The sequence below is a fragment of the Emericellopsis cladophorae genome, assembly GCF_022114955.1.
Source record: "Emericellopsis cladophorae strain MUM 19.33 chromosome Unknown NODE_35_length_235423_cov_114_473664, whole genome shotgun sequence".
In the NCBI taxonomy this organism is placed as follows: Eukaryota; Fungi; Ascomycota; class Sordariomycetes; order Hypocreales; family Bionectriaceae; genus Emericellopsis; species Emericellopsis cladophorae.
The window spans coordinates 156,855-175,695 of record NW_026250960.1 but is presented as its reverse complement, the minus strand read 5'-3'; the positions used below and the strand labels follow the sequence as shown (position 1 = coordinate 175,695).

Here is an 18,841-nt window from a genome sequence, read left to right as displayed (position 1 = left end):
GGGCTCATCACCCTTACGGCAAACGATAGCGAAAAGTGTGTCGAGACTACTATGAATAGTATCTACCCCTCTAGGTGTATGTATTGAATCGGAACGCCTTGCGCAGTTTTAACACAGTTGTCGCTATCGTCCGCCGTGCGCCTCCAAGGTGGGTCTGCTGGACCCATATTCAGCTTGGCCTTGGCTGTACAATCGTGACCTTCTAGACTAGTTTCAAAAATGACCTGGATCTTGTGCAATATTCTTTCTCTCAGTCTATACAACTCAAACCTCGTTCTTGAAAACATTGACTAGGGTGCCGATATGGGGCAAAATCTCGACCGCAAATTCATCTCCCTCTCGGAGGGTCTCCTTGGGTTTCCTGCCCAGACCAACGCCAGCGGGTGTGCCCGTGATGATCACTGTCCCAGCGGGGAGAGTGGTGCCCTGAGACAGGAAGCTGACTAGCTTGGGGACGCTAAAGATCATGTCGCTTGGGGGTGGGTTAGCCATGAGCGAGGTATGGTGGATGAGGAGATACTTGCCCAATTTCGCAGTCCTGCAACACGTTGCCATTCTTCAGACCTCGGATCCTCAGCTTGCAAGGGTCCGGGACAATCGACGTGGACACCAGGGTAGGGCCTAGCCTCAAGCGTCAGCTGGCCACTGCACATGCACAAGCCACCCGGGAGGATGAGACCTCACCAATGGGACAGGCTCCATCGAATCCCTTGGAGAAGGACCATTGGGATTGGTTCAGCTGTGAGGTCCTGCTCGAGATGTCATTGGCTGCTGTGTAGCCGAGAACATAGTTCATGGCGTCAGCCTCGCTGACGTTCTTAGCCGTCTGGCCGATCACAATGGCCAGTTCGGATTCGTAGTCGCCGCAGTCATCAGCCTGAGTGAGCTTGGGAAGAATGGTCTGTGCTGGCCAGGGGTCTGCAAGCGTCGTGCTTGGCTTCCTGCCCAGGGGGTCAGCCCGAGGGAGCCTCGTGCAGTCATCACGACCTACATGAACACCGTCGGGATGGTGGGCATGTCCATTTTGACCTCCGCGGCGTGCTGCTTGTACTATCGTGTCCTCCGGGTAAGTGATGTACTGACTTTGCACGAGAAAGGGAAAGCGGAAAAAGTACGCACGTTCAGTCCGATGCATCGGATAGTGCCGACCTCGTTCTGAGCCAGGGGCGACAAGATGCGCTCGATAGTCTCTGTCGCACCGGTGTTCTGCCCCGGCGCCAAGACTGAGGAGCCCGAAAAGACATGGGCCGCGACTTCCTGGCCCTTCCGGACTGCGGCGCCGATATCAAGCTCCTGCTGCGTCGGCTGGCCGATAAGCACCTTTGTCGTGTTCGACTTGGGCACAAAGCGCACGAGGCCTGCAAGGTTAGTGAGTCGGGGAAAATTTGGTGCGAGTTCGGACGCAACGTACGTGAAAAGGCAGATGCGGAAGACATGTTGGGCGATATGGGGGAAGGATTGTGTGGTGGGATTGAGGATGTCTTCTTGATGTCTTTGTCTGCGTCTGAGACAAAGTTGCTCATGCCCAGACTACAGTAGAGATTATGAACGGTGACTCCAATGATCAGTCTCGCCAGGGTTAGACCGGACCGGCCGAACAGGAGACGGATGCTTGCACTGAAAGGTATCCTCCCAGGTTCGCTCCGAAGACGCACGAGGGGATGCTCGGATTTCCCGGATGCAGCGTTCCGAGTGGACGCCTGGGCGAGATGGAGGCTTACTTACCGGGGTTCGTAGTCGTACCCACCGGCGGCCGGATCCCGGCATGCGGGGAAGGTAACATCACCCAATCGGCTTAGACGTTGTCGGGTCCGGGGCAGATCGACATGCACGTCTCCAGCAGATTAATACCCCTAGCTGGTCCCTGCCACTTCTTGCCAGTCTAGCCGCCAGGTGTATCATGTGATGAGCACCCTACAAAGAAGGCTTTCGACTCGCACCACAAACCGACAGTTGTTCAGAGACAACTTTGCCGGAACGCAGGTGCCCGACTCCAGACAGCACGATGAGTTCGCACGAGTCGCATCCGCCACAGGCCGGTGGCTTCCGGGACCATCTTCCGGACCTGAGCACCCCGCGCTTCACCACTATGAGGAGGCAGGATGCGCACGAGTATGCAAATGCCTTCAGTGAGAGCGGCCAGCCCCCCTGGCTGCATGCTCTCTACTTGCACTGGCGTGACCTGTTCAAGGAGCCGTTTCGCGGGGTTACCACGGATGGTATGTACTTTGACAACAGGTTGCCGACACGGCTCTGACCCCGATAGGCAAGGTGCGCGACGGGCTCTACAGCGTGCAGGATGAAGGCGTCCCGGTCGGGCAGATTGCGGAAGCCGCGGGCACGTTGCTCTCCAAGCTCACAAAGGAGCAGCGCGAGAAGACGCTCTACCATGTCGATTCTCCTGAGTGGCGGTCCTGGTCGAACCCAGAGTTCCTGCTGAGCGACAAGGGCATCAGGCTGGATGAGTTCGCAGAGGACCTGCGCAACGGCGTCCTGGCGGTCCTCGAGAGTGCCCTGTCCCCTGAGGGCTACCAGAAGGCAATCAGCGCAATGCGCGTCAACCACTTCCTTGGCGAGCTGATTCAAGCCCCGGCCGTGATAAACGAGTTTTCATATAACTTTGTCTTATTCGGGGAGCCGTCTGCCTCCCGCCTCTGGGGCTTCTCATTTTACGGACATCATCTATGTCTCAACATCGTCCTATACCAATCTCAAATCTTCGTCGCGCCGTGGTTTACGGGCTCGGAGCCTAACTTCATCGACGACGGCCCGCACAAGGGAACTCGTACCTTAGAAAGAGAGGAACTTCTAGGCCTCGAGCTGATGCAGGATCTTTCCCCGGAGCAACAGGCAAGGGCGCAGGTCTACAAGCACATGAAGGACCCAGAGATGCCCTGGGGTAGGTGGAACCATGACGACCAGCGCCACCTCTGCGGCGCCTACCGTGACAACCGAATCGTGCCATACGAGGGTATCCTCGTGTCTGAAATGTCGGAGAAGCAGCAGGACCTGATCCTCGGGATCCTTCACGAGTACCTGCTGTACCTACCCCGCAAAGCACGACAGATGCGACTCGACCATGTGAAGAGCTGGTTCCACGAGACGTACTGGTGCTGGATCGGCGGGTACGGCAACGAGGACCCGTTCTACTACAGGGTCCAGAGCCCTGTCATTATTGTCGAATTCGACCACCATTCGGGCGTGTTTCTGACAAATAGCGAGCCAGCCAAGTTTCACATCCACACGCTGCTGAGGATGCCCAACGGGGGCGACTATGGAAACGCAATACGACCAATGACAGACCCCTACAAGCAGGAGTTTACCTGGGCTGGATGAAGCAAATGTGCGCTTGAGTAACTGGACAGAAGCTTGGTGGCCAAGCAGAGAGTACCAGATGTGGCATCACAAAGGGATTGGTCGTGCGTAATAGCGCAGTCTTTTTTCACGACCCGATAAGCAAACGCATTAGATCGATTCCGATGGGATTGGGACTGCCACTCTTCGCTCCGTGCCGATATGGACATGTCGTGGTGACCGTGACTTTGAGGAGTCCGGAATCTTCTGATCGTCCCAGAGGTGATGATGATAATGATGATGATTTATTCCGTCCGGAGACGGCAAGTCTAGAGGGCACGTGGGCGCCCCACTAGGTGCACCTGGGCGGGTGCAACGAAGGGGAGCCTACGAATAAATATATGAGATTCTATTAGGCGTCTTATGGGGACAACCTATGTGGGCTAGTGATAACTAATCTCGGATGGCACCGGTCCGAGTTTGTAAGTATACCTAGAGAAAAGCCGCCTATTTGGTAATAAAAACCCCCCGTTATTTAATCTTAAAGCCTGGAACTAAGGAGGCCGTAGCCTAGAACTCTTCTCATATTTATTAGCCTTAGTCTCTAATCTATGGAGAAATATTATTCGTCCCGTTCGACGAGGCGAGGTCACGTGATTCTAATTCCTTGATTTGTTTCGGCCAAAGTTTTTGGTATTGCTTAGTAATACATCTTAAACGAGCACCCCGGTGCTCAGGCACATGATCTTTGTTTCCGCGGCGCTCATCACTAGTTCACTCAGCACCACCCCGAATCTCACTGGCTAGAGCACGGGACGGCTGAGGAGGCTCTCGGAATCATCAATTGAACCATGTCTCCCTCCGAAACGCACGCTGCTCACACGTAGACACGGCAAAATACCCGAACAGATTAATCGCTGACGGCGACTCCGTGTGTGCAGTAGTCAGATGCGCCGAATGCTCAAATTGGGATGAGTCCGGAGGCTGGTCACCAGCTGGAGACGGGTTCTGGCCGCCAAAAACGCGGAGGTGCGAAGCGAAAGAGGGGTCCTCGGGCTGCTGTTGCATGCGACACGTGCCGGACGCGCAAGGTGAAGGTGAGGTTCCGTACTCTCGGCCAAGAGGTCGCAGGCTGACGAGCAGTGCGATGGCGGGTATCCGTGTGCAAATTGCGTCCGTGAGTATCCGTCGGCAAGATGCTTGTAGATGAGCCTGTGTGCTGACACGCTGCCCGTCAAGAGCACGCCTTCTCGTGCTCGTTCAAGGAGAGAGAGCAGGTTGCACGGGTACCTGGTAGCGAGTCTACTGATATACAAGCAACGTGGGTGATATCCCATCCACGATAGTGGAGGCACTGCGCTGACAAGGGATGCGTAGTCCGCGCCGGACAGATGGGGGATCGGCTCCACGGATCGAGGAAATGCCGCCGCCTCGACCGCCCGGGACACCACCGACCTCACGCAGGAACTTGAGCCGGGCGTCGGACCCCAGCAGACCACTCTTGCCAACTCGAGGAGTCTCGTCGGATCGCGATGCAGACGGGCCACCGCTGCCTGACCAGTGTCCCGGTGGACTCGCCCAGATCAACAAGCACACCGAAGGCGCCGAGTACTACGGGCCAACCGGGACGTTCTACTTCCTCTCACGGTTGCGATCGCAGGCGGACTCTCACAGGCACCCCACATCACCTCCGGATAGCGGTCGCGATGTTTACGAGAGGTCACCAGCGGATACCGCGGTCGTGAATCTGCTACACAGCTCGGACTACGCAGCTGCCTCCGGCAGCTACGGCCCAGGGTCACGGCAGGGGAAGCAAAGAGTGCCATACAATGATCGACTGGGGCCGGGAGGATCTCGGGATGGCTCTTTCCGTGGGACGCGAGGCCGATCGCCGGCTTCTGACCCAGTGATCGAGCAAGAATGCGTGCGGCTCTACTTCCAGAACCAGCATTGCATCCATCCCGTGCTGGACCAGGCAGCCTTTACGGCCCGATGTGGTAGCGAGATCTGGAATCAGAGCCAGACTCTCGAGAACGCGGCATCGCCACACATCCGCAGCCACGCACGGTTCCTAGCTCTCTACAACACTGTCGTCGCCATCGGTGCAGTGAACGCTGGAGAAACGTCAATGCTCACGTGGCATCGTGCACATGAATTCTTGAACCAGGCAGAGACTCTCGAGCATAACAGGTCGCCGTATCTGCCCATCCGCGTCGCGAGGCTCTTCTTTGAGAGAGCAAAGCTCCTGCTGGAAGATGTGTTTGAGTCGGCCTCCCTCGAGACAGCCCAGACCCTCTTCCTCATGGTTCGTCTCGAAAGCCCGAAACGAGAGCCCAGCCCGGCCACTGACAGCGGGTGATCATAGTCTGTGTTCTGCCAAGACGCTCTGAAGCCACACGCGTGCTACATGTACAGCGGCATGGCGGTGCGTGCAGCGTTGGCCATGGGTATCCCCACGACACCGTCTGGGTCCAACCAAAAACGCCTGCTCTGGTGGTGAGGAGTCCATCGTACAACAAAATTTGCGACCTAGGATGCTTGACTGATGCTGTGCAGGGCCCTCTACTCTCACGAGACGTAAGCACACGGCGTGGGCCGGACTGTGGACGCAGCTGACCGGATAGTGAAATGTGCTCATCGGCGGGACGTCAATCGTTCCTTAAAGAGCCAAGCCACTACTCGATTGACTTCCCGGTCGTCTCTGTAAGTGTGTCGAGGCCTCGTGCTGATCTCACCTGACTCCATGTTAGGCGTCGCATGGCCCATCACTGTACATCATCAGCTGCATGGTGGAGCTGGCCAAGATACTGGCCAGGATCTCCCAGAATGTGTGGCAGCCCGATGTTATTGACGGGCCGGAACACATGTCCGGGCGGGCTGCCAATCTAGAAGGCAGTCTTCTGCAATGGAAGAGCCGCCTTCCACACGAGCTCGACTTTGATGTGTCGACGCTGGAGGAGAGTGAGCTCATCACGAAACAGAAGATTGTCCTCAAACTGCGTACGGGGGAGGTCCCGCATCCTTGCACCGGCTTTGGCTGACTGTCGACATAGGTTTCCTGAACGCGAAAATACTCTTGTATCGGCCGTTTCTCATCACCAGAGCTGGACGCGACCGGGCGATGGTGTCACAGCATGTAGCCTCCTGTATAGAGGCTGCGCGGGAGACGATTGCGTTTATGCACTCGACGTACCGTCACCGGCCTTACTTCCGAACATGGTACGTATTCCCACACTTGACTGCTTCATCGGAGATTTTGGCCTCTGAAACCGCAGGTGGTACAACTGTACCTATGTCCTCGACGCCAGTATGGTGCTGCTCTACGTCATCCTGTCGAACATATGCCCGCTTCCGGCCGAAGACATCTTCAGCAGCGTGGAGATGAGTCTTGAGATCTTCAGGGTCATGAGAATGGTGGTCGTTGCGCGACGCTGCACCGAGATAACGCAAGACGTCCTGGATATTGCAAAGCAATCACGCTGCGATGGGCAAGGACAGCCCGTGGTGGCTACGCGGCCCCCGTCAGTCCCGTGCGCTGAGGAGCGGACGTTGCTCAATCAGCTATCCAGTGCGCTGCCGGACGGATCTTTCGAGGGTGAGGTGGGCGGGAGGATGGACGGGTTCCAGGCAGAGCCTTATGCCGGCCTGGTGGACACCAACCTGCTGTACAACCTGCTGAACTTTGAGGATTGGAACGCCTGGTCCGAGGCCGGTTGGTTGTGAGGTCTCTAGTAAAGGGACCAGGGATGCGAAGCTCCGACTTCAAACTGCATTATCCCATGTCTGGCTTTGTACGGACACTGACGGGCGGACGAACGGTTGTGGTGGCACCTTATAATGAGCTTGTAGCTGTCACAGATTGTTTGTGCTCTGATGACTTCAGCTCTGCCTACCTAAAGGACTCGTCCCGGGGAGAATGCCGAGACCGGCCTCGCATAGACTCCTGGGAACGCGACACACCGTCCAGGTCCGTGATCCGTGATCCGTGATCCGCCCATCGCACCAGAAGCTAAGCTAAGATATGGCTTGCAAGCTATCGGAGTAGTGCAGGATGACGGTCGTCATGCATCAGGACGGCAACCCACAAGAGTGATCCTGGACGTCCAGATTTTCGGGACTGATCATCTGGGCCCAAAAACCAATGCCAGAACGTTTGTTTCACATCACCCGCGCACACCGACTGTGAAGCCTGTAGTTACCCACAAAATCTTATCTAGGAGACTCAAGAAGCGGCTTTTAGACTTCTTAGGAAAGACGCGGATTTCCCGACGTTTGCTTGTGACTGGGTGGCGAGTCTGCTCATAGCGAAGATGAAGCAGAAACGCTTGGCGAGACCATTCGTACATGAGGACTATGGCCGGCGATGTTGGGCTTCAAAAGGGTGAGGCGAGTGAAGCACATAAAGAAACGATACACGAGGGGCCTGAAATATTTATAACTCTTCGGTTGGAGTCTACAGACAACCTGATACCCCCTCGCCACCTAACCTATCACCTCACATCTAGTGTTCAGCCTCCCCTATAACTGACATATCGCAGACATTGTGCACCTCGTCACTCTTCTCCGTATTCCGTTTCTGACATATACGGCCACTTGAACACGCCCCACCAGCCTACGACCAAGCGCCGTGGCCTAGCTGGTTTAGCGTGCGTCTTTTACGTTTACTCGCCCTGTCATTAGTTTCAGTAGTGATCCTTAGGCGAAAGAATGATTTAGATTATGCAGCCTGCCACTAAGCTAGACAAATGACGTAGGCCTATTTACAAAACTCTGAGCTCTGAAGTACAGGCACTGTGTATTTTAATCACCGAGTTACCCCTGTCCTATCAAGCCTTTTCTGGACCACTTCATGCACGCCTGTTCTGACTTAGCGAGTATGAACAGGTTCATTTTCGGCCCGATGGTGTCTGGCAAATCTTTTCGCGCCTAAGCGGAGTGAATACCGACAGCTCGGCCCTTGAACCGGCAACTCTTCACTCAGTTAGCTTCTGAGACTATCTTTAACAATGTAAGTTGTGCAATGTCACATACTCAAGTCGTAGTGCTCCTCTCCACGGACGGCTAAATTCACACTTTCGGTACGTGGGCATTCCTTACGGTGGGAATTGGCCTGACACTGAGCTTTCTCCGACAAGGGCGATAAAACCAATTGAGTATCATCGAGCTAGAAAACAATTCAAACCCTTTGGCCTTTTTTTTTGTAAATTCGGCAACTTTGACTAACGCCAGGACCATACGTCTTGCCAAAATCCGTAAGCCTGATGAACTTTTTCTTTTTCACTGAGGATTCGCCACTGCGCTTTACCTCCGTCTCCATCACTTCGTAAGTTTCGAAAGCCTATAAGCATGTAAATTAGCATTCTATATCCAATATGCAAGCTGGTTCCTTGGGGGAGGCGGGCTTACTACATTATCACTAATATTGGTCCTTACACTACTGTTTCTCGTATATCTGCGACCTTTTTCTTTCGCATCCTGTTCTAGCCATCGTTCAAGCTCCTTATAAGTCATTGTGTGATTACTAGTGCTCATCAATGCATTATGGATCAACTGTGCCCAGATCGGTGATTCTGGATCCCTACAGCCCCTCTGGGTCTTCGCGGACCGTGAAGGACTACCTGCTCTATGCGTTGATTAACACTTGAAACGAGAACGGCTTTGCCTAGGAAATTGAACATGCCACTCACCGGCTGCCGGAGATGAAGCCCCGTTTGACGGTTGCAAGGACTTGTTGTGACTGTAGGTTGCCTCCGCTTGGTACATCCCTTCCGCAAGGCTCGGAAGCAATGTTGGTATCACCCGGTTGAGAGGTCTTAGTATCGAAATGGCTTTTTTCAATGCCAGCCATGACTCCAGAAGCTTCAAGCGTCGAGTCGTCTTTTGAGGGATGCTCTGTTTCCATCATCGCGATGGATTTCCTCTGGTGCTGATCGTACTTCGCCTCCACGAGCCAGTTGTGCAAGGCGAGCCGCACGAGACGTGAGATTCCAATGGCGTCGGCTCCCTCAGCGTCTGAGATCAATCGGTATCTCCGTAGCACATCCAAGTCGTCTTCAAGCTGACCATCATGGTCGAGGACGGGGGCCACGTCGTCCACTTCGTCCAGGTCTATGGCGTAAGGTGGTTTCAGGAGGTACTTGGGAATGTTCTCACTTGGAATGAGACATATCAAACTCATTAGACGTATCACGCCCGGTCGCTCAAGCTGGATATTCCTGAACGATTCCTTCAAGGTCTCAAGCACGGCGTTAGACTGCCACACGTCGCGGCCCAGCTCGGTGAACTCGCGGCTCAGCAGCTTGGTGATGTCCTTCCAACAACTACCGCTGAGTTTTTCTAGACAAATTTCGAGTGTTATCCGTTTTGTAGTCGCGATCAGAGCTCCGACCTGGCTGATGGCGAGAGGGATGTAGTCAAGAAGGGCAACGAGCTTTAAGGCCGCGGCCTTGTCCCCAGGGGCTTCTCCTAGCCTCTTCCCGAGCAGCGAAAGCGCGCTCGCTGGGCTCATTCTGACTATATCTATAGTGTTCAGATAGTTACCGCTGAGTCTTTCCCCGAGCTGGGCATCACGAGTCGTGACTAGCAGACATCCGTGAGCCGCCTGCGGCAGGTATTTGGCCATTTTCTTGTTAGAACCAAAGAAAACACCAGTATCGTCTGCACTGTCGAGCACAATGAGCCATCTGCCACTTTTCTCCCTTGATGCCAGCCAGTCGTGGACGAGCCGTGGTATATCTGCGTTTGGTCTCTCACAACCCGGAATGTGTGCGGCCTTGGCGACTTCTTGGAACGCCTCTTCGAGACGATCTGGCGAGTCAGAATGCATCCAAAAGACCCAACTTGCCGTCTTTTCGGCAAAGATGTGGGCGTATTGGATCGCTAAGCAGGATTTGCTTCAGACTGGTCAACAAAGTCCACGATATCGTGCCGAGAGCCACGTCCTCACCCGATAGCTCCCATGCCGACCAAAGCCACTCTATGCGGCGGTTTAGAACATTGTTCCTCGATCTTTTGCAGTAGATTATCGTCGACTACGAAATTTTCGGTGCGCAGGCACGGGATGAGGGCTTGTGGTTTGGGCGGCGTCCGTGGTGTCGCTCCCGTGTCTATCAAAGCCGTTAGCGCCTAATAAATTACAGTCCGGACGAAATGTACACGGAAAGTGCGTGTGGAACGTGTTCTCGACAGTCCCGCTGTTGAAACCTAGCTCGAATCCTTGATTCCCCTCTCCAAAATCAACGGCTGCCGGGAAAGACATGGCTCACACAGCGAAGTACCAAGTGTTTGTTAACTTGTCGGTTAGTAGAAGCGAAGGACGAGGCAGCCTTGAGTGGCTGACCCCGCTTGACGCCTCACTCTCGACTGTCGCGGCTTGAGCTCAACCTGTCCCGCCCTCCTGCATCGAAAGCTCACAGCTGTCGCCTGCATCAGGAATAGATTAACCCCGCTCCCTAGCGACAATATTTCGTCACAATTCAATTACCATTGCTTACGATAAAGAAAGACTTGGTTCACATCTCTTCTGCTGTCAAAACTCTTGTATGAATCAGTCTCGTTGGAAGGGGTCAGCGCTGCAGCGAGCATCGCCGGCGTCACGGTCCCGGCGATCAAAATCTATCACGTCCTACACCTCGACATAATCCGCATTATCGGTGACCCGAAGAGCATCCAACTCCTGGGAGAAGATATTAACGCTGTGCAGAAGTGTCTGCAGTCTCTCAAGTCCATCAAGAGCGATCGGTAGGACGCTCTGACTCCCGAGAATATTAAACACTTAATGTGTGTAATTTCGGGGTGCATGAACAGCTGTGAGAACTTCGACGCACGCTTGAAACAATGTGTCCGCCACTCGGAGGACAGCAGGTCCCTGTTTCTAAGGGAAAGATTAAGTATCGGGCTCTTGAAGCAAGGTGAGATTGCTCGCGTTTCCAGCCAGCTGCGAAACTGCCAGGAGGCCTTGAATTCCGCGGCCGTCATTACGAATCGGTAAGCAAACCGACAGTCTGCCCTCCCGCTCAGTGCAACAAGGCTGAAAATCGCTGAAGTCAGGTCTCTCTGCAATACGAGGCACTGACGAGGGAACTGAAAACCGAGGTTAAGCAGCACATCGCCAAGATCGATGAGACCTTGGCACGCGTTCACGCGGAACTGAATGATTTTGGCACCATTCTCAACCAATTTGATATGTCAATGTCCGGGATTGTGAGCTATTCGGCCGATAAGGCTGATTCGGAAGAGGCCACCCGATCTCGCCTTCAGGAACAGAGAGACATGTTTATGATACGGATAGAGGCTTTAAAAGAGATGCGTGGCTGCTTGGCTGATGCGGAGGCGAAACCTACATCTATCCCGCATCACACCCAAAATGTAACATTTGGGGATAGTAACAGAGAATTCCAGCTAGGCTCGAACAACGGAGATATTAGAGGCTTCACGTTCGGAGCATGAAATAAGGAGGAAAGCGTATCAGAACTAGTTAGCTCCCTGTCTTTTATACCATAGCAATAGTGAGACGCACAACGGCAAATATTGACGTTCAAAGAATCTACCACTGAGATGCGGCAGATAAAGATTGCTGCTTTCCCGGTATTGTTAAGCTTTCTTTATCTTCGCAGAAATAACACGCGATATCCTATGATTGTAGAGGACCAAAGCTCCTTGCCTGATTCGAGGCAGATGGCCTTGGTGGACGCGAGTAGACAAATAGTTCAGTAAAGCGGCGCCGGGCCTCCGTGGAGGGATTGCAGTGTGTGCTGCCTGCCGATAAAAAAGAGAGATAAGCATCTATACGTGCGAAAGCCTAAGCAAATTCCCCGTCAGCGGAGACGGCTCGTTTTGGCAGCTCTTGTCACTGAATCAGCGAATCAACATCAAATGCGGCATCCGGTGACGGTAGGCGTAAGGGATGTACTCTTCCTGGATTCGCGGAACACGAGGAAACAATCAGTGGTTCTCTGACACTTGATTAACACGGCTAACTTGGTCTTTCAGGCTAAACGAACTTCGTAAAGTAACTGCTTTAAGCCTTAACTAGCTGTCCTATACATCTAGCGTCCTCAACACATCGGGCTGTGCGAGCTGATGATTCCATGCGCGCAAATACCTGCTATAGAAACGGCTCAGTAGCACGTAGCGGACAACCCTAGCCCCTACCCTACTACACACCTACCCTTGGCCTAGTTTGTCCGGATGGTGCCCACGGCATGTTGGGATGCTGTTGCCATCTCGCCAAAAGAGATCTGTCCATCATGCGTAGACAACGGAGACGCCTGGGACGGCCCAACTATTAGCTTTCGACAATTTCGAATCTATAAGCGTGGGAGGGCTGATTTATTACAGTGATAGAACCGCCTGTGCTCACTGGGTGTCAGCCACTGCAAGAAGTCATTGAGCGGCTCATTTCAAAGGCGCCTGGGACGACGGCGGCATCGGATATATCAGATCGCGTACATGTGAGAACAGAGCGACCTCTCGACCTACTTTTCACCTTCTATGTGCTTCGAGTTGGCAGAAGCGGCGTGGCTAGAGTGCGAGACTAAGAGAAGTCCGTCATATCGACGCGGAACGATTAAATATAAAAGAAAGAATCGAAAAAGTCTAGAAAACTCGGCCAAGCTTCGATTTGACCTATGAATTCATCGTATGGCCTCTACTGAATCTAGCAATCCACGGTCTCCAAGCTTCTTCAGAGGGGCTGCGTGTATGTGGGTAGTAGAACCTTCCACATACTCTCGCAGGGACAATACACTTCGGTGATCCTTTCATAAACAATCTCTTAGGAGATCAACATAAATAATGTAATTTACTGTGACATAGCAAACAAGGACCGGATATCTCGACGTCTCCTATAGGCCCAAGAGGTACTACTGGATTACGCCGGTACACACACACATACGGGGTTATGCCGCTGCCAACGCCACTACCATGGAGGCAATGCAGCCCGATTTTAGACCTTGTATAGGTTGAGGCTGCCCATCTTAATAAAAATCTTTGCTGTAGCTGTATTACTTACAGCTGCTATCTTCGTCGTGATGCTCGCCTTACCAACGCGATCATGAATATCATTATAACGTGCTTGTTTAGGGTTTGTGTTATTTTTCTTCCAGGAGAATCATGAACGTACCACTATGCCTATTAGAAAATACAGGATCCCGTCCGCTCTCCTATAGTTAAGCCGCCAAGGGGCTGGTGAATAGCCGGGTCGATAATAACCAGCGAATACCGGCTGTTGTATGTTTTTTTTGCCTTTTTTTTTTTTTTTTCTTAAATAAAAAAATAGATTCCTTGTATTAAAGACGTAATAAAGCTTCGGGATTCCCTCATTGTCAACGGTACCTCCCTCCGTGGATGAAGCTTGCTGGCCGTCGGTCTATCAAAGGGGCACGACCCTTTAGCACGAGAGCGCAGCCCTGTTGGCAAAAGCAGCGGCAATGAAGTACATTCCAAGGCATGCTGCCTACGAAATAGACATGAGCCTCGCGACTCGGTCACTCGCCCCCTAATTATCCGTCTAATTCCTCGTATGGAGTCGGCTCGGTGTCCAATCATTGGTGCAGCTGACCGAGACCGACCCGATGGTTGTCCGGCTCGGTGCCCGCCCACGCTGGAAGTTCCATCAACCTCCGACCAGTAGCAATTACTACCTCGCCGTCGATTTGGTTATTATCACATGTCTTGCCTCCGAGACTTTTGGGTCGCTCCTTTCTCGATTGTAGATGCATGACTTCCCCTCCTAGATTGACTCTTGCATCAAAATCTCGCCTCGCCCATACTGGATCAATCTACGTCAGCATTACCCCCCCTCAACCTCATAGACCATGGGCTCTGCCATTGAATCGCCCAGACGGAATATCCTGTTCTTGATAGCAGATGACCTGGGCAAATGCTTGCCTTGCTATGGCGCCAAGGGGCTGAACACGCCCAACATCGACAAGCTCGCCGCCACCGGAACAGTCTTTGACAATGCCTTCACCAGTACCGCTTCCTGCAGTGCCAGTCGGACAGTCATGTATACTGGTCTCCACCCCCACGAGAATGGACAGTACGGTCTCATGGGGGGTGTCAACCACTACCAGTCATTTGACCACATTCAGTCGGGAGCCTTGCTCTTCAACTCCCTTGGCTACCAGACTGGTATCATCGGCAAAGTCCACGTTGGACCGCCCAGCGTCTTCCCATGGGCAGTCCGCGAGGAGAGCGAGACAAGGAACGTTGCCTGGACGGCAGAACGAGCGGAAACATTTTTCCAAGAAACTCAGGCGTCTGAGAAACCCTTCTTCCTCACCGTGGGGTATGTCGACCCTCATCGGGACATTACCACCAGAGGCGGCTTTGGCAACCAGGAGGACTGCAAAGGCACATTCACGGCGTCGAACATCCAGCTTGATCAAGTCGAGATCCCAGACTGGCTGACAGACGTGGAGGAAACCCGCCAAGAGTACGTGGAGTACTACAAGGCCATTGAACGGCTTGACCATGGCATCGGACTGATGCTCGACGCGTTGGATCGTCAGGGTCTGACCGACTCGACTCTCGTAGTCCTCTGCAGCGACAACGGCCCCCCGTTCATCAATTCCAAGACGACTCTCTATGATGCAGGCGTGCGGTTGCCTTTCATTGTCCGTCAGCCAGGCGCGTCGGCCGCAGGGACGCGCAACCCTAATATGATCAGCTACATTGACATCCTCCCCACGTTTCTCGACTGGGCTGGTGCTCCGTCAGACTTGTCCGCGCCGGTCGAGGCGGCACCAGGGCAAATCCATACGATGGAAACGCGGCCGCCTCCGCATCCCAAGCGTCTAGGGCGCTCATTCCTATCCATACTCGGCCGAGAGGAACACTTGGATGCGCTGGAGTGGCAGCAAGAGGTCTTTGGCTCGCACACCTTCCACGAAATCCACAACTACTGGCCAACACGCTTCCTCCGCACCAAGCGGTTCAAGTACCACCGCAACATTGCCTGGCAGCTCGACTTCCCATTTGCCTCGGATCTGTACGCCAGTCTGTCTCTCGAGGGCATCCGGAAACAGTCGACGGCCCAGACTGGCGGGGACGTGATGGTGGGCGCCCGATCTCTCAGGCAGTACATCAAGCGTCCCGTCGAGGAACTGTACGATATGGAGGCGGATTCTCTTGAGGTGAACAATGTGGCGGACAAGGAAGAGTTCAGAGGTGTTCTGGAGCAGATGAGAGCCCGCGTCGAGGCGTGGCAGTTTCAGACGGGTGACCCTTGGCTGCTGCGCGACGGTCAAAGCGTGCACGCGCTACAGAGGTACGCGCAGGAGGATTTGAGAGTTCCGGGGGCGTGGGACTTTGTTGTGGACGGCACCGCGTATCGTCGGATGAAGATGAGGCGGGTAGATGATCCGCTGCAAAAGCATGATGAACTGTAGTAAACGGATGTACCATACTCAACTAGTGAATATTCACCTGCTCCGAGCGCAAGGTAACAATTGAAGCACTGATTGACATGGAAGCCGTCTGTCATCCGGTTTGATTGCCAACATCTGGTACAAGCAGATGTCAGGTCATCGTCGATGCATGCTAGTTGAGTGCAGGGTGAGCAAATGGTCGTGCTTCAATCATTTCCGCGCCGATGTCGGTCTACTTGGCGGAGTCACGTGCAACCAGTAGTACCCTGAAGAATGCTACGGTAAAACAAGATCATCATTCCTGCACGATGCCTGTATGTGCCAAATATAGGACTTTTGATTGTTCTTCACATAGATAATTCATCATCCAGTTACTTTACCCCGTAGATGCATCACTATCCTGCATGTAAATTACAGGTGGTCTATGTCTTACGGCCCAGCTGCAGCGACTACGGAGTACAGCGGCCAGCCTAGTGCTAGCCCGCTCCTGCCGCAACAGACCTGTGGCTAGGCAGAGAACCAACCCCCAAAACCAATGACGGCAGCTGCGATCCTCCACGCGCAATCACCTGTAGTGCTGTGTCCATGCAGCGCGTTTCTATCCCTGTTGCAGACAGATCTGGCCGCAACACCATCCCAATGCCACATGGAACACTCGCCCTCAGCTGCCAGCCGCAAACAAACATGCGCTCAATGCAGAACACGCAAAGTGAGTCTCTAATGCGCGCAGCGAGAAGAGATACTAAGTCACTGCTTAACAGGTCCGTTGCGACGGCAGCCTCGATGGCTGTGCCCACTGCGCGAGACTGGGGTACGACTGCTCCTTCCGAGCATCCACGAGTCCCGCGCAGACGCCTGCACCTCTCCTTCAGCACAAGCGACCGCGCGTCTCTCACGCCTGCGAAAGCTGTAGTCGCGCCAAGGTGCGTTGCTCGGGAGAAATCCGTGGTTGCCGGCGATGCAGACTCAAGGAAATTCAATGCGTCTTCCCGGATCATGGTGTGAGGCGCATCTCACTGAGCGGCCAAGGACATGATGGCGGGCAAAATCAAACGTCGCAATCTGACGATGGCTCACCCGGACTGCATCTTACAGAATCCTCTCGGACAAATGCTGGCAACATGAACCACATGCACCCGGCTTCATTGCCATTTTCACCAGGATCTCAGTAAGTCATGTGTCGACGACATTTCGATCCCCACGCTGCTGGGCATGGAGCTGATTCCTACTCGCAGACAGGGCTTCATTTCTCACGAACAAGCCGCCGTGGCGTTGCGCAGGTTCTTTGAATCACTCCATTGCCTTCCGGGCCTCGCATTCCTCCACAAGCCCTCGCTAATGAGTCGCTTTTCCAAGCGTAAGCTAGAGCCGCCCTTGCTTGCGGCCATTGTAGCCCTGAGCTCGAGGCTTCCTGGCGCGTCGATTGGGGAGAAAGAGACTGGCTTCCAGTGTGCCGACATGGCCGAGGGTCTCGTTCTTCGCAGTCCTGGCCAGCCGACGTTTGTCGACACACAGGCTTTGCTGCTTTTGCTCAAGTTTAGGCACTGGACGGGGGCTTCTAACATGGTCTTCCTGAGCATGGCGCAATTGACGAGGATTGCGTTTGCCCTGCGGCTCAATTATGAAAAGTCAAAATTATCCTTCTTTGTCCAGGAATCCCGACGAAGGCTCATGTGGGGCATATACATGCTCGATGTGATTCTTGCCGACGGCCAGGAAGAGTTTACCACATGCCCGATCACCACGATACATCTTCGACTGCCGAGCATGGAAGACAACTTTGAGCTCGATGTCGAAAATGCTTCCGAGCAGATCGAGACACAGGATCGACTTCCAACCAGTCTCGGCATCATCGCCTACTACCTTCGTGTCACACATCTGTATGATGGGATAATTCGGTAGGCAGACGTCCCATTCTACGGGAGAATTGTTGAATTTCTGGTCTTTGATCTTTTAAGCTGACTATAGCAGATATCTCAAAAAAGCATCCAGTCCAAAGATGGCTACAGATGCGCAGTGGTCTGAGTTGCAGAGGCTAGAGAAAGAACTCAATGCTTTCATGGCACACCTTCCTCCGAACGAACGCTACTCGCAGAAGAATCTCGAGCTACGTGCCTACTCGCCTCGGCTTTCGCGATACGTCATGACACATGTCTGGTGGCACCATTGCTACAGCATCCTCTTCCGAGAATTGGCGCTCAACCCACGAGATCACGGCACCATCAGGATTCGAGAGCTCATTGGTGAAATGGGCATTGAAGGCTGCCGAACAAAGTGCCTGGCTCATGCGCAGAGCATAGCCGACATATTTTCATCACTGCATGATCTGGGCGGTGACGCATGTATCCTGGACATGGAGATGGCACATTGCGCTTTAAGCAGCGCGGAGATTCTAATGCAGAGCGCCAGCTCCACCGTGTCGCAAGTGGCCATCTCGAGGGACGAGACATTGCACAAAGTGTCAACGTGCCTTCGACTCGCCGAAGGCCTGTGGCCAATGTTCCCAGCGATCTCTGAGATGGTATATGCTCCCTTTGTCGCTGGAGGGAAAAGTCGTACTGACTGTTCCGTCAGGTTGCCGAGTTGACCTCGGCTGTCGAGGCCTTTTCTTTAGGTCAAAGCACATCGCCTGAACTTGTGCCTATGAGCTGCACAGCCATGCGGCCACACGCCACCAAGCACAGCGCACTCTACCGAACAAACTTCCAAGATGACAGTTACAATCTCGAAATGGCCGACCCCTCGAGCGAAGCAGATGGGCAGACAGCAGACCGAAACCACCTCGACAACGCCCAGTGCTCGTCCGGCTCGGGCCCCGAGGGTCAGGCGGCTGCCAGCCACATGGCAACTCAGACAGCTGGGATCAATGCGTCCATGACACACGCCCCGTACGCAACCGATGCCCAGGGCAACTCTCCATGGGCTGGATCTGGGTCCGAAATTTGGGACCAGATGTCTCTGTTCCAGGGTGGGTTCAATGGCCTGGAACTAAGCACTGATGGGTCTGCCCTATTGGATATCATGCCGTCTGGCGAGGGTTTACACTCCGCTTACAACAGCTGGGGACGAGAGCACATGGGCTGATTCAGGATGTCCCCCAGCCTTGGCCCGACCGACAACATGCTCCGAATCTCGGTTCGGTCGTCTCGGCTCGGCGAGCAAAGAATCGGGTCGCT

At 53.9% G+C, this 18,841-nt stretch overlaps 6 protein-coding genes across 6 annotated transcripts; 4 read left to right on the top strand and 2 right to left on the bottom strand.

Moving 5' to 3' along the window:
- Window positions 1–264: 264 nt before the first annotated feature.
- On the bottom strand, window positions 265–1,436 carry J7T54_003043 (uncharacterized protein; the record flags this gene model as incomplete). The annotated part of the gene is made up of 6 exons (XM_051507760.1): window positions 265–472; window positions 546–621; window positions 685–941; window positions 992–1,050; window positions 1,120–1,358; window positions 1,412–1,436. The coding sequence occupies 6 exons, from the start codon at window positions 1,434–1,436 to the stop codon at window positions 265–267; spliced, it is 864 nt and encodes a 287-aa protein (XP_051361120.1).
- A 569-nt stretch (window positions 1,437–2,005) lies between these two features.
- J7T54_003042 (uncharacterized protein) lies at window positions 2,006–3,336 on the top strand (the record flags this gene model as incomplete). Its single annotated transcript, XM_051507758.1, has 2 exons — window positions 2,006–2,219; window positions 2,267–3,336. The coding sequence occupies 2 exons, from the start codon at window positions 2,006–2,008 to the stop codon at window positions 3,334–3,336; spliced, it is 1,284 nt and encodes a 427-aa protein (XP_051361119.1).
- Window positions 3,337–4,714: 1,378 nt separating this feature from the next.
- J7T54_003041 (putative transcriptional regulatory protein) lies at window positions 4,715–7,017 on the top strand (the record flags this gene model as incomplete). Its single annotated transcript, XM_051507757.1, has 7 exons — window positions 4,715–5,599; window positions 5,660–5,790; window positions 5,851–5,871; window positions 5,919–5,997; window positions 6,045–6,294; window positions 6,348–6,513; window positions 6,570–7,017. 7 exons carry the CDS (start codon window positions 4,715–4,717, stop codon window positions 7,015–7,017), a joined length of 1,980 nt encoding a protein of 659 aa, XP_051361118.1.
- Window positions 7,018–8,977: 1,960 nt separating this feature from the next.
- On the bottom strand, window positions 8,978–9,802 carry J7T54_003040 (uncharacterized protein; the record flags this gene model as incomplete). The annotated part of the gene is made up of 1 exon (XM_051507756.1): window positions 8,978–9,802. One exon carries the CDS (start codon window positions 9,800–9,802, stop codon window positions 8,978–8,980), a length of 825 nt encoding a protein of 274 aa, XP_051361117.1.
- A 4,309-nt stretch (window positions 9,803–14,111) lies between these two features.
- J7T54_003039 (uncharacterized protein) lies at window positions 14,112–15,686 on the top strand (the record flags this gene model as incomplete). Its single annotated transcript, XM_051507755.1, has 1 exon — window positions 14,112–15,686. One exon carries the CDS (start codon window positions 14,112–14,114, stop codon window positions 15,684–15,686), a length of 1,575 nt encoding a protein of 524 aa, XP_051361116.1.
- A 514-nt stretch (window positions 15,687–16,200) lies between these two features.
- On the top strand, window positions 16,201–18,749 carry J7T54_003038 (uncharacterized protein; the record flags this gene model as incomplete). Its single annotated transcript, XM_051507754.1, has 7 exons — window positions 16,201–16,239; window positions 16,331–16,374; window positions 16,427–16,588; window positions 16,761–16,833; window positions 16,905–17,563; window positions 17,637–18,186; window positions 18,240–18,749. 7 exons carry the CDS (start codon window positions 16,201–16,203, stop codon window positions 18,747–18,749), a joined length of 2,037 nt encoding a protein of 678 aa, XP_051361115.1.
- Window positions 18,750–18,841: the final 92 nt, after the last annotated feature.